The following is a 14926-nucleotide window of genomic DNA, read 5'->3' as shown; positions in this document are numbered from 1 at the left end:
AAGATGTATAAAAAGAAGAGTTATGGGTTGTCAATATTGTTTTGCCAGTTGGGAAAGATCCCCGGATAGTTTACTGTTATAGGTTTCCAGAATTATAAGTAATGGTTAAAGTAAAATAATTTTAATGCTTTTATTGTCTCTTTTTTTTTTTTTCTAGGCAACTCAGGTATTATTTATAAACACACTAAATTTTGTTACTCTCTGTGGTAGCCTTAAAGGATGTAGCAATAAGAATCCTGTGGTTCCGGCTACACTCATCAGGTAAGAACTCTTTTGTATTTCTAAATGATGTTTTTATTTTCTTTTCCAACAGTTTGATAAGTTTAAGGCTCTGATAATTCAATAACTGTTGAAATACATATTCAGATAGGTAATGCAACTTTCAGCATTTGTGCTTGATAAATCCTGAAAATTGCTTTCTATGAGGAAAGACTTAAATACTTTCAGGAAGAGTCTGGTAGGGTAGAAGATACATGAACATATTTCTTTTATTTCTTTCTACATCGTCTTAGGAGAAGTGGAATCATGACTGGTTAGAAAAATATTGGGCTTAATTGGAGAGGCTGAAAGGAAAAACCTGGACTGGGAAGACCATTATTTACTTAGGCAGAGATGTTTATAGTCTTTTAAACAAAGTTGGCATTCTTCCCTATGAGTCAATAGCAGCATAAGTGGTGATTTTAGATGGCACATGAACTGCCACCAGGACCTATGTGGGAATATAGTGTAGGAAGATTTCCTCTTGGACCTTCTAATTTCCTTTTCTGAACACTTTATATGCTGTTCTCTGAATTTCCAATTTTCAGGTCCATCCAGCCTTGCCTTTTCATTTTGCTTTCCCTCCCAAAAGTTCCTTTTGAAAAGTATCGCTGGTCTCAGTTCTGTGGTTTTTTTGACTTAGGGTGTCCATCATTTACATGAGGAAGAGCTACTTTTTTGTCTCCGTGAAATATATTACCAGATAGTTAAGGAGTTAAGGACTAGTAACACTGGCTTTGTGAAGAGGGAGGCTGCTGCTGAGTGGAACTCAAGCAGTCTTCAGAGAGGACAGGCATGGTGTTGAAGTTTAAATCTATCAGTAGATATTAGTTGTAGACACCAGTAGGATTAAAAGTTGTTCTGATTAAAATGTGAGTGACTAAAAGGCTTAACTTTTTTTTTTAAACTTATGTTAATTAGTTTACAGTATACCGTACATTGGTTAGACATCTATATAGTTCATAAAACGATCCCAATTGCTCCCTCCCTTTCCTGACTTTCCACCTAACCAACATACTAATGCTAACTGCATTCCCTAAGCTGTGCTCCCCAAAAGCTTAACTCTTTTAGGGAGTATTTTCATTTTATAATTTGCTTATGAATCTAAGTAAATTTCTAATTGTATGTTGTATGGAGTAGATGTTAATGAGCAAAATTTTTTTTTTCTGAGAAGTGAAATACATGAAGTATGTGTGTCAGTTGCCTACGATTCTTTCTGTTGCTTTTATTTTCGAAGTGTTTCCCTCCTGCTTGGCTACTACAAATTGTCAAAGACATTGTAGAGAGTCCTTTCTAAACATATTGTCTTGTTTTTTCTAGGTCCTACTGGGTAGGTGATATCAGCTGGACACATGATAGTCTTTTTCTGGCTTGTGTGTTAAAGCGTGGCTCTCTGGTTTTATTGACTTGCCAGGGTGAATTGCTAACATTAATTACATTTGGTTGCTCTGTAGAATTTGGGCCTGCAGAATTTATTCCTCTTCACCCACTAATAACATATAGGTGAGACATTTAAATTGTTAATTTGTTTATAGAAGTTTTTCTTTTGGTATTACTGTACTGTTTTTTTTTTTATAATTTCATCTTTCAAATTGTCTTATTCTTTCTTTGAGTTGTCATCTCAATATCTGTTTCCTATTTATAGTTTTTTTCTATTTCTTTTTGTGGCTTAATCCTGGTGAAAATTTGACATTATGACTATGTAAGTATAAGTTGTTTAAATATTGCACTAAAAATTAATTTTCTTTTATATAAAAGTTAATAAAATCATGATATGTACTTCAGTGTGTTAACAGAGCACTTAGGTAAATTAATTCAAAATTAAGTCAGCAGTTGGATTTATATACTTTTTCCCAAAGGGAAAAAGTTGTTGGAAATTGTTCAAAGACTTTAGAATTTAGCCATATTTTAATTTTTAATTGTGAGATGGGGTAGCAGTTTGGCTTTGGAGTCAGATCAAAATTCGAATCTTGGTTTTTCTACTTGTTAGTTGTATGACTTTGGGTAAGTTATTCTTTAAACCTGTTTCTTTTACTGTGAGTGAAGATGATAAATGATCGAGGGAATGAAGGAAGGTAATTATAAATCACTTAGCACAGTTATGTCATAAAGTTAGTGCTTAGTAAATGTTTGTCGTTATTGATGTTGCTGTTATACATGGCTAGACACATATACTCAGCTCTTTGCAAAACAAAAAAAAAATTGGAAAAGACCTTTGAAAGTCATCTAATCCCTTTGCTTTACAGAAAGGAAACTAAGAAGGGCTATGTCCTTGATTATATTTAGCAAAAAGTGATGCTTAATTTTTAGCAGTAGAAAACTCTTATGGAAAAAAGTTTCATTTCCTGCAGTGAAAGTATTTTTTCCTTATTTCTTATGGTCTGATTCATAATTGACTATAATTTCCTCCCATTCTCTTTAAAATTAATATTTGGGGCCTTTCAAAATGGATTGCTTTTTCTGATAACAGTAGTAATACATATTTTTTTAAAAACGTGAAAATCAAATGTTACAAAACTAAATATTGTAGAAAATGAAAGACTTGTAATTTTATTCCTCAGAGATAACAATTAACATTTTAATATGTTGTCCTCTAAAAAATTATACATTTGTAATAACAATAATAGTTTTTCTTAAAAACAAAATATATGACATAGAATGTTTTCGATTTTGTTTTTTTGGTTTAACAGTATATCTGATAATGTATTTCCATAAAGTCATTTTTAATGGTTCTGTAGATTTGCATGGTATATGCATTCTATAACCAATCTCTTATTGTTGACCATTTGCCTAATAAAATCTGTATTTGAATAGTTCCCTAACCAAAATCTTATATTTTGATAATTTGTCCTCTTTGTATTTATAAAGCCCTAAAGTTACTAAGTAGCGATATTAAGTAATCAGTCAGGTATACCACCACAACAATAAATAAGTTCATTTATGTGGAAACTCAGTTAATTTTAAACTGCTGAAATTTTACTCACCACCATCCTCTCCAAATGTTCTCAGTTTTTCTTTCTCTTCCTTAACACATATAATCATAGTTCATAATTATTATAAATATATTTAAATATATGGTAAGAAGAAAAGCTAATTTCAGTGGTAAACATGACTGTCTTAAATTCTTTTATGAAATAGTTTTATAAAACTAGATTAGAAAAATAGAGTGAATATCGCAATTCAGGGAAAACTCAAAAAAATATAAACTATATATCGTGTAATTATGTTTTCATTATAAATATATACACATTTAATATTTTGCATTTAATGTGTTTACCTGTCATTCTGTAACTTTTGTTTTGCTTTTTCTTTGGAATGTTTTTTTAAGATTTTTTTTTTTTTTTTTTACTAATTTTGAATTTTGATATTTTTTTTTTTTTTTTTTACTAATTTTGAATTTTGATGTTTGTTTGCTAGACCACAGCAGTTTACATTTCAAGATTTAAATACTGTAGATTCATCAGCTTCTGATAGTGACCCTATGAGACAGAGATTTTCTGTAAAAGCACACTCACGGTTACCCTACCTCATTATTTCTGATGGATACATGGTCACAACCCTTCGATTTCATGATAACCTGTCTCCATCAGTGCTCATGAGATCCCTTCTACTTGATTCAGCCCAGAAGCTTGAGAAAACATACCAAAGTGTGCTGTTGTCTAAGGTATAGTGCTTTTTGGTATCATTCGTAAAAGTTGTTCTCTTATTTTTTCAGATTTAAAACTTTACTGACAGTAATGTCCTTGTATTGTATACAGTTATCTATAGAATTTTTAATTGCTTGTAATAGAATTACGGATACGATTTTGCTCTTGGAAATCTTATCTTTTCTTCTTTAGCCGAAAGGCAAAGGTCTGAACTTGCGATCACTGGATTCCCTAAGGTCGAGCCTGTTAAAACACCAAGAAAATGAAAGTTCAGCTGATTCTTCTGTCCCAAGATTCTTGCAAGTAGAGGAAACAATGAAATTAAATGAAAAAACAGATTTGCAGGTACTTAGTAGTGGTGTTTTATTCACTTTGAACAGTTAATGTATTGACTATATTCCAAGACATGTATTTTGTTTCGTTTTTCTCTTGTTAAAGGAAGAGAAATTTGAGAACACCAAAGTAATTCTACTTGTATTAAATGGAATTCAGTATAATTTTTTTCACTTATGTTTTAGGATTTTGAAGCAGAAGAAACTAATGAAGCCATACACTTTCCAAACAACTTACTCTCTTTTTGGAACCAAAAAAGTGATCCGTTGTTTAGTAGTGCCAAGGAGGGAAAGTTGGAATTTGCGTCTATGTTTGATACGATACATGCAAAGGATAATACTGAGGAGACAGACAGAACCATTACTGAACTACATTCTGTCCAGAAAAATCTCCTTGCAGCATGGACTATAGGAATTTCAAAAAGTGTGACAGAAAAAAAATCAATGTTAAATTACACAGTAGTTTGTATCACTCATTTTTTCTATATTCTTCAATTTATAAAATGTCCTTTCCCCAAACTTGATCTTTTTTTAAGCAAGAGCCCAAGATATAATGCATGGGTACTTTGTATCTTTCAACTATTTCATCAGTGTTTATCAATTCAGTATTGGGATATGAGATACAAACAAGATGTGGGACATTTGGTAAAGCTGACCTCAAATACTGTAACACTTTTGCTGACTCAGCAACAGCGGGGTCCTTTATTCTCAGAGAGGCTTTTAGCCTGTTTTCATTTACTCAGAATGGTAGCTGATAATTTAAATGGTGTATACAATCTCCACCCTGAAGTTATTTCAGCATCAACTGATGGAAGTAGAACAACAAATCAAGACTCATTGGTGGTACCCATTTTTCAAATATTTCAAGATAGTGGTTCACAGGCAAATTGGTCTTGGAATTCATCTTTCAAGATTCGTCCTCAAGTAGTAAATCTTGTTCAGCAGCCAGGACACAGGTATAAATTACTTTAATATTAGCATACCATCAGCATTGTAGATCTTTTCCTTTTTAAAAAATTGAGATATAATTCCTGTACTATAAAATTCAACATTTTAGTGTGCAGTTCAGTAATTTTTAGTCACACGGTTGTAGAAATATTAGTACTAATTCTAGAATATTTTTATCACCATAAAAAGAAGCCTTGTATCCATTAACGCTCAGCATTATAGACTTTATTTTATCTAAAAATATTTCGGACTTATGCCAAATGTTAATCAACACACATATTTTATTAGTCTTGAGGAACAAGGATACTAGTGAAAGATTTGGGTTTAGGTAAGCACTATAGAAAAATGACCACAGGTACATAATGCATTTATGAAGATTTTACAAATATGCATTTTTTTTTGATTAGTGAACTTTGTGCTATATTTAAATCTGATCAGTTTGTATATATTATTACATCATTGAAGAATACAGGCAGAGTAAGGCTAAGTAGGAAGCTATATTCATTATCCCTCGTCTGAGATTTGATTTTGATGATTACCTAATTTTGTGTATAGATTGATTGTTCTCTGGAGAGTACTGTATGAAAAAACTTTATGGTATCAAACGCAATTAAGTCAGAGAGTTCCTGAAGGTGACCAACAGTTAACTGAAAAGATGACACATGAAGCATCTACTGTCAAGTCCCTGCTATGTCATATACAGGCTAACTTACAGACTGTCGGAGTTTGCTTGAACAAAACCTTAGAGCTTAAATCTATCAATGGTCAGTATCTCAAACAATTTCTAACTCTACGAATAAGTGATATAGTAACTGGGCTTTGATTTATTAATTGGTTGTGATTGTTTTTCAAAATAATATCTGGCTGAGCTGTATCCACTAAATTTTAGAACATAAATTTTTATAAAGTAATGTAATTAGCCATAACTAATTGTTGGTTAAAAACTTTATAGGTGAAGAGTGTTTCCTATTAGGATCATATGAAAAATCTGTTCAACTGTGGAAGAAAGCTCTACAAGAAACCCAAGAGAATGGTAGGGGAGTGTTAAAAAAAATAATATTTGCCATATATTGGTAAAAACATATTTTAGCATTCTATAGAGCCTAATAATTCCAAATTTCTGAGTGCGCGTAATGTCTTAATGCTCAAATAGAATACATATCGGAGGCACCTTGACTATCAGAAACACTTAAAAATTGTCTTGGAATTTGTAGAACAAGAATTTTTCTGTTATCTACAGATAAGTCTCCTTCTGTCTTTTTTTTTTTGGTTAGTGATGGAAACTGATTGATTTCGATAGGTAAAAAATAAGATTTAGATCCTAAATAAAATTTTTTTTTTTTTGTCCTTAGAGGGACTGAGAGTTTCTAAATGAGAAACTATGGGTCAAATGTTTTACCACCTTTTACAGACCTAGAGAAACACGGAGCTAAGGCTCTCTGCCTTTTAAGTAATTCAACTTTAACAACTTATTGTGAGTTAGACTTATTGTTGGGTTAAATATGGGATACCATGGAGCTTTTGATGAAAATATAGAGGTATGAATCTAAAAACTGGTGATAGCTTTTATGATATGGGGCTGAGGATGTGGGAAAGTTGACGAATTCTGAAATGGTGACCTTGGCACTAGCTCTAACTGCAGCTACTACATGGTCAGGTTTGGCCAATTATTAAATATATTTTCTGACTGCTGTGGCTTTGTATGTTTCATTTATTCTCTACTTAACCAGTATTTATTGAGAACCTGCTATGTGCCCAATACCACATTAGGCAGTAGGGATAACTAAAACAGCTTTACCCTCAAGTTGCCCACGGTCCGCAGGAGAGATTACATAAACAACCAGCACTTTTCTCATTATGTTGTATGGTAGGTGCTGGGGAAGCACAGAGGAGTATTTTAAACAGTCTGAGGCTGGAGTGCAAGCACCAGTCTAGGAAAAACCTAGAGGAGTTGACATTTAAAATGGAGTAGAAATTGGCCAGTTAAAGTGAGAATGGCTTAACAGAAGATATAGCATTCCAGCAGCAAAAAGGCATGAGAAACCATGGCAGTTTGGTAAACTGCAAGAAGTTTAACAGAAGTAGATTTTATGGCAAATGTATGTAATATTAGGGATAGGGTGATGAGAGGGTAGATAGAGAACAGATGATAAAGTGACAGTATATTCAGTGCCAAGGGATTAAGATTTTATCCGGAAGACAGTGGGATCAGTTAAGATACTTTAGGTAGAAAAGACTTTTTAAATAAATACAGGTCATTTGGAAAGATCACTTTGGTACAGTGTGGAGAGTCATTTGTAGGAGTGTGGTGTAGAGATGTGGGTTTTGTTTAAACACAAGGAAACTAGTTGAGATCCTGAACCAAATTCATGTCAAGAGCACTGGAGAACAAAGGTCATATCTGGCAGCTATATAATAGGTTTGATCACTTGGACTTATGACTAAGTCGCTCTGGAAAAAGAAGCCTAATGTAGTTCTCAGGTTTGGAGATTGTTCAACTAGATGAAACCGGTGGCCTTTAAGGTGAGAAGGTCTGATGGAGAAGGGTTTTCATAATGACTTCCATCGTGGGCCTTTTCATTTAATTTCATTTCTACCGTGTCCATTAGGAATTACTTTCAGTTTCCGTTACTAGAAGTAACAGTGACTTGAACAAGAAAGAAGTTTCCTTTCTTATAAAAAGAGGCCAGAAGTTGACAGTCTGAGGCTGATTTGGTGTGTCTGTGGTCTCAAGGACCCACACTCCTTTAGTTTTTCTGCTGTCATCCTTAGTGCATTGCTTCCCATCTTAAGGCCGTCCTACGAATTAAGATGGGTGCTGGAGCTGCAGCCATCACATCCATATTCTAGGCAGCAGAAAGCAGGAAGGGCAAGAAAGGGTACACTTCCTAGCTGAGTTTAAGCAGCTTTTCTGGAAGTTCTACACAGTATTATCTCTTGATTCAGAACATAGTCATATATTCACGTGGCCACATCTAGTGAGAAATTGTGATGTAAGTGCATTGTAACCCCAAATAAAGTTAGAATTCTTTTACTCAGGAAGAATGGTTAAGGGACAGGCAACCAGCAGTCTCAGTCCTAAACACCCTTTAAAATACTGGAAGGCAGTGGTCAGGAACTCCTGTTTTATTGAATAGTGTTTCTTCTTTGACAAGTCTTTTTGACTGTCCGATATATGTATGGTTTCTTGTGTGTTTTTAAAACAATGTTCTCTCCTGTGTTATACTATGTGTACTTGAGATAGATATTTGTGGACCACAGTGCTGAGATGAGGATTTACAGCTCTCTCTGTGGGTAAAATCTTAGTCATCTTAGGACCTGATGAAAGAAAACTGTTCAGAACTTGAAAAAGAACAGTATTGCTCACCTGTTTTTTAAAACTTTCATTGAAGTGTAAAATGGGTACAAAAAAGTTCACATGTGAACTTTTTGATGAATGTTCATAAACTGAACACCCAGATCAAGAACATTACCTTGCTAATGTGTTTTTAATGTAAGCTTGCTTTTTTCTGATTTAAGGAGGAAGAAGGACATGTTTTCTTCAGATACGCTATTATCTTTCTCTTTTATACTGCCACCTCTATAGTTACAATTTGAATGATGCTCAAGGATTGTGTGATCAGCTAGTAAGAGAAGTATTGAGGTGGTCCCACCTACCTGTAAAAGAAAACGAAGATAGTTCAGGTAATACAATTTATTAATTTGTATTTATAGGTTTAGATATGGAATTGCTTATACATAAAAGTCGGTTCTGCCCTATTGTCAATTTTGGACTGGCTGTTCAACGGTAAGAACCATTTAAAAAATCTTTGGATTTCAAGGGCTTAGCAGTGATTGCCTGCTGAACTGATACAGTTGTTTCTCACAGCCATATCTGTTAGCTATAACATTAGGTACTCAAGTATTTTTCCTTAATATATTTATATTTAACTGTTTCTTAAGGTGGTTTAGTAAAGTGATGAAAATTACTTATTTAGGTATTCGTGTCTTTTTAAAAATCTGAGTCTGCAGGGTATCTGGATTGACATTTTTAAGAGCTGTGTTTGAATTAAGCAATAACCAGAGTGATACATGTGCATGAACACATAATGTGTTTATAATAGTTACAGGGTCATAGACCATTAGATGTATACTATGCATATGAGCATGTCTGAAAGGTTCAATATATCAGAATTTTCTAAATGGAATCCATGCCAACTTAGTTTTATATGGTTTCAGCCATTGTTTATAGATTTCTTACTCTTTCTGATTTTTATCTTTTTAAATTTTTGTGTTCAGTGCAGAAGTAATGCATGTTCATTTTAGACAATGTTAAAAATATGGAAAAGTACAAAGAAAAAAATTATACATTTATACATGTATGTCATTAGAGCTGTATATTGTTTAGTAATCTTTTAAAATTTTATATTATGAATATTTTACAGTGCAAATAATCCCTTTTAAAAACCCATTAAATCTTATCTTCATTATTGTACATTTTTGGTTGTTGCCACCTATTTACTCTTTTAAATAATGCTGCAGTATATAAATTTCTGTGAGCATTACTAATAATGTCTTTAGGATAGACTTCTAGAAATGAGGTGTCTGAATCAAAGAGAATCCACAGTTTTAAGACTTTTGATGCCTAGTGTCAAATTGCCCTCCAGAAAATTCGTCAGCTATGTATGAGTGATAGACTTTTATGTGTGATTTTTTTAATGGATTGGATAGTCTTCATTTTTTTAAATAATATTGTCATTACATGATTTAACTTTCAAGATAAATCGAACCTCTAGTAATGTATTTGCTTTAATTTTTAATGACAATTGTTTAGAATATATTTAATATATTTCTACTGGGTCAGAGTCTCTAAGATTAACCCCCAAGTTCAGTGAATTCACAGGGAGGACTCACAGAACTCAGCATGTGGTTGTACTTATGGCTATGATTTATTACAGTGAAAGGATACAAAGCAAAATAGCAAGGGGAAAAGGTGCATGGGGCAGAGTCCAGAGGAAATCAGGCACAAGCTTCCAAGAATCCTTTCTCAGTGGATTCACACAGGACATACTTAATTCCTCCAGCCTCAAGTTGTGGCAATGCATGAGATGTCTGCCAGGGAGTCTCATTAGAGATTTAGCGCCCAGGGCTTTTAATTGGGGACTGGTTACATAGACCCTTTCCGCCTAGCCCATACTAAAATTCCACATAAACAATGTGTTCAGTATAAACCACATTGTTTGTACAAAACAGGTTCAGTGAGCCACTGTCAGCAGTTAAGGTGGTGGGAATCCTCCCAGAATCCAAGCTCCCAGATGCCAGCTGAGGGTCAACCTTATAAGCAGGCCTTTAAAATAGTCAAGACTGATATGTTACCTCTTTCTTGCACACTTACTTTACTTAATCATTATAGTTTTTATTGCAAAAGGTTGCCATCATTAACATCAACACTGTACCGTATACAGAATTACACTTTCTAATTTTTTTACTTCTGAATTAATGCAGTTTTACTCTGTGATATCTTTTAGCATCAGGTGGTTCCCTATTAAAAGGGCTTATTTCTGAGTTTTGCATGATCAAGATTTCTGGAAATCTTACCTTTTGATTATTTCTTAAGTTAGTTTTTCCCCGGGGGAAACCTTTTTGCTCATGTATTTTTAACTTTAATGTGAAGAAATAGTATGATTTTTTAAAATTTTTAGTGACTAAATGAAAAATACTGCTTGAAGGCTAATAAATTTTTCTCAAGATTCTATATATGTATAATTTATTAATAGTTTTGAGTGCCTACTGTATGAGTGGAGGAATAGTAGGTGCTAGGGTATACAATGACAAGATAGAAATGGTCCATACACATGTAGAACTAATATTGTGAATATGTACCTAGTGACTTGGGAAAGGAAGATATTTTGCTATAGCTGGGACCATAAATTTCATAAAAATTCATGTTAACTCAGTATTTATATACTTAACAGTTTTTAACTATTTCAAATTTCTGAATGCTAATTTATATTTTGAGATTCTCAAATAGAGATGATACATGTTTGCTCCTGTTAGTTTATATCAGAACTGCCCTATGAATCGTGATGTAAGTCAATCCCCCACCTTCTCTCTCCACCACACATTCCTTCTGTCCCTTCTTCTCAAAAGAATCTTTTAGCGAGCCAGTTTTGCTAATGGGAGTATATCATAATTTCCAAATCTAATGGTACAGAAAAAAGCATTAAGAATGAGTGCTTTGGTGCTTTTTAGAATATCTTTGTAAGCCTTGTGTCCTTCATCAAAGAAAAAAAAATGGAAAGGGAAGGAAGAAGAGAAAATAAAATGCTATGCTTGCAAGTTCATCTGGATTGTTTTGTATAGATTTTTCCATGTTCTTAAATAAAACTAGTAACTTTAAAGTCATAAACAGTTCCTAAGTATATGTGCTCATACTTATGAGCTAATTATTTTTGTTCTATTGTCTTCAAGAGGTATAGATACCTATTATAAATTAGCTTGTACAGGCCATGGGCTCTCACAAAATAACTTTAATTGTAATTTTCTTTTTGTGTAATGTTGGGATCTTAAAAAACATTATTCCTTTTTGCTAACTTGATCAGACTCTCCTTTGGTCATTTGCTCCCTTAGCTCCTGAGAAGCCTCATGGTGAGTTTGGAATGACTGCAGATATTCATCCTGAGGCCGCAGTGAGGGTTATCCAGTCCATGGCTCGATTCATGGCTGCCTACTTCACCAATGAACTGCTTTGCATTTTGCCACCTCACAATGTGAATGTACTTCCTCCCCTTCATATTAAAACAGGTAATATAGTAAACACCTTGTTTTCACATAATATTTGAAATCATATTACACAGTGATCATTATTTTATAGAAATAATACTGTGTTAGCTCAGTGCCTGACACACAGGAGATGCTTAGTGCCTATTTGTGAATGAATAAAATCTGAATGCTAATTTATATTTTGAGATTCTCAAATAGAGATGATACATGTTTGCTCCTGTTAGTTTATATCAGAATTACCCTAAAGGTAATTGCTTGGATTTTTATCAAATATGGATTTTTAATCACAAATTTGGACAAATTGATACTTACAAAGTATTCATTTTTAAAATAAGAGTTGCCACCTTCATTTATATAAAAATGCAGAAATTTAACAAATTTTGAGTACATTAATTTAGAACTTAATTTTATGCGGATGATTTACTTTGTTCTATTAATCATTTCATTAATAAGATCAAAAATGTACCTATAATGTGCTAGATAACTGCCTTGCCCTCATGGAGATAAACATGTATACAGATTTCTGTAATATTCATGCTGCTAATTTTTATTAAATGCCTGCTATGAGCCAAGCAGTGTTCTAGGTGCTGGAAACATACTAGCTTGCACCATGAGAAATTAATAATAGGAAAACATTTGTAGTTGTTTCGTTTTGACACATGAAACAAACTTATCCTAACTGCCATGAACAGATAAAAAAAAGCTATTCTTTTATGGTATTTATATCTAAACATTGAGACAGAAAAATTAAATAAGTGAATATATAAATGGGTATATCAAATGGTGATATATGTTATGCAGAGAATTGAAATAGAGTAATGCATTGTGACTGAGTGTCTGTTTCAGATAGTGAATTTAGGAGCACTCTGAGAGGGCAGCCTTAAGCTGAACTGTTAATGACGAGAAAGAGTCAGCCATGGACACATCAGGACTTACAGCATTCTAACCTGAGCTTATGCAAAAGCCCCAGAGCAACGACAAACTTGATGTGTTTGAGAAACTGAAAGACTGGTGTGGCTGGAGCATAGTGGATGAGGTGGGGAGAGATAGGAGTTGAAGTCAGTGAGAGAGACAAGGACCAGATATTGTAAGCCAAATTCTATTGTAAATACAATGGGAAGTTACTGGAGGGCTTTAAGCAGGAAATAATATGAACTGATAAATATGTACAAGGCATAGTAGTATAAAATATAATGGAATTAGAAGTTTAATAAAGGTAGCAACAATGGTCAGCAAATTTAATCACTCATAGAACCATGGATTTTGAACTGTGTTTAGTTCTGTCCTGTAATTGTCTTAAGGATGTGGATAGGAGCGGAGGACTGTCTGTCCTCAGCTACTTGGACGCTTCAACAGTAGTGTTAATCTCTAGTCTCACCTCGTGTTCTTCAGGAGGTTCTGGTCCCTAGAAAGTCATGTATGGGAGGTAAAATCAGAAGGGAAGTTGTCTAATGGTTCCTATTCTAGTAGGACTTTGCTTCCCTGGGGAAGAATTGGTTCTGACTTGATTATGGCTTCTCTTAGGGTGCTGTTTTGAGCAGAGAAAAAGTGCCCATTTTCTTCCAGGACCTGGCTGCTCCCCTGTCCCTCTCTACAGTATCCTAACTCAGGTTTAGGGGTGCTCCTTGCCTTTTCTCCTTGACAACAGCCTTTGCTCCTTTTGCTCACCTTTATGCTTGCTTCTGACTAAGACTCTCAAATGTGTAATACTTATTTCCTTATGCATTTGACATGACTTATTACAGTGGTTTTATTTTTAAGCTCTTTTTTGTCACAACCTAGGTATTTATCACTTGTGTTCTCTATTTTTGGTAGTAATGTTTCTGACAACAAATTGTATCCTTAAATCATATTATTTTATTGAAGAAAAGAAATAGTACTCCATTTTAGAAAAATCTAAAAAAAAAAAAAAAGATAAAATCCTGGTACTTAGAAAACTTGTCTCAATGTCTTATCTTTCTTGTCCTAGAGTAATAAGACTTTTGCTGTTTGCTCATGATCTTTATCTTTACAGATCACTTTATATATTTAAGAAAGACTTATCTTTATCACACTCTAGAAAGATGTGATAGAATTATTGTTTTTGGACAGATTAACAAACATTCGTAAAAGCTTAGAGATACACCTTTTTATTCCCTATGAAAATATCTTCACAGTGAGAGGATAGAATATAAGAGAAGGTTTTGTGTTTTCTTCCTATGCCCAAGATTGTGATTACTGAAAATTTAAATATCTGAAACTTCGTATATGTTGTTTCATTTCTTTAATATCTTGAAAAATGATATCAGAAGTCTTGACTTAGAATATACATTTCATGTTAATCAGAACTAGTAGTAGAATGTATTGAAGATTTGAGATGCTTATTTGGTGTGCTGTTTACTCTATGATAGCAGTAAATTTTCCAGAAAATTAGATCAAGTTCTTTTAGTAATACAGTGTGCTTTGCTCATAATGAATAAAAAAGTAGGAAAATTTTAGTCAGTCTCCTGGCTCTTTGCCCCCGCAAAATCAAATATTCAAGAGATAGACTAAGTTTTTTGTTTTTATCCCAAAGTGTGTGTCAAAGAACTAATAAGATGTTAGTACTTGTTGGGCAGAGCCTGTGTAGGTCATATGCGAAACTAGTCATTTCAAGAAGCAGAAACCCATATGCCATTTACAGATTTTATTTTGAAAATCTTAGCAATGTGTATTTAAAAAAAAAAGTAACAGTTGTGTCATATTTTAAAGTTACTTATACAAGTTACTTTTAATAAAGTATAGAAGGCTGGGCATAAGGATATTACCTTTCGTATTTAATCCCAAGCCAGACTGAAATCTTGTCATTTAGTCAGGATTATTGAAAACCACATATTTCTACTTATAAACACTAATACATTGAACACTTAATATACTTTAATAGTACTTCTATAATGCATGACACTGAGAAATGGAGAGTCAGGTAAAATGCAGTCTCTGCCCTCCTGATTTCATAATCTC

At 33.4% G+C, this 14926-nt stretch overlaps 1 protein-coding gene across 1 annotated transcript in view; it reads left to right on the top strand.

The window, feature by feature from the left end:
* CUNH5orf42 (chromosome unknown C5orf42 homolog) overlaps window positions 1-14926 on the top strand; it is a 100826-nt gene that overhangs the window by 9552 nt on the left and 76348 nt on the right. The window contains exons 8-15 of the mRNA XM_023524826.1: window positions 1579-1761; window positions 3676-3922; window positions 4098-4250; window positions 4424-5193; window positions 5741-5949; window positions 6138-6218; window positions 8705-8869; window positions 11795-11968. Of these exons, the coding sequence (XP_023380594.1) occupies window positions 1579-1761; window positions 3676-3922; window positions 4098-4250; window positions 4424-5193; window positions 5741-5949; window positions 6138-6218; window positions 8705-8869; window positions 11795-11968 (1982 nt within the window). The remainder of the gene's footprint in view (window positions 1-1578; window positions 1762-3675; window positions 3923-4097; window positions 4251-4423; window positions 5194-5740; window positions 5950-6137; window positions 6219-8704; window positions 8870-11794; window positions 11969-14926) is intronic.

Source organism: Pteropus vampyrus, unplaced genomic scaffold, assembly GCF_000151845.1.
Source record: "Pteropus vampyrus isolate Shadow unplaced genomic scaffold, Pvam_2.0 Scaffold498, whole genome shotgun sequence".
NCBI lineage: Eukaryota > Metazoa > Chordata > Mammalia > Chiroptera > Pteropodidae > Pteropus > Pteropus vampyrus.
The sequence above is the reverse complement of the archived record's forward strand: the minus strand, read 5'-3'. Positions and strand labels throughout refer to the sequence as shown.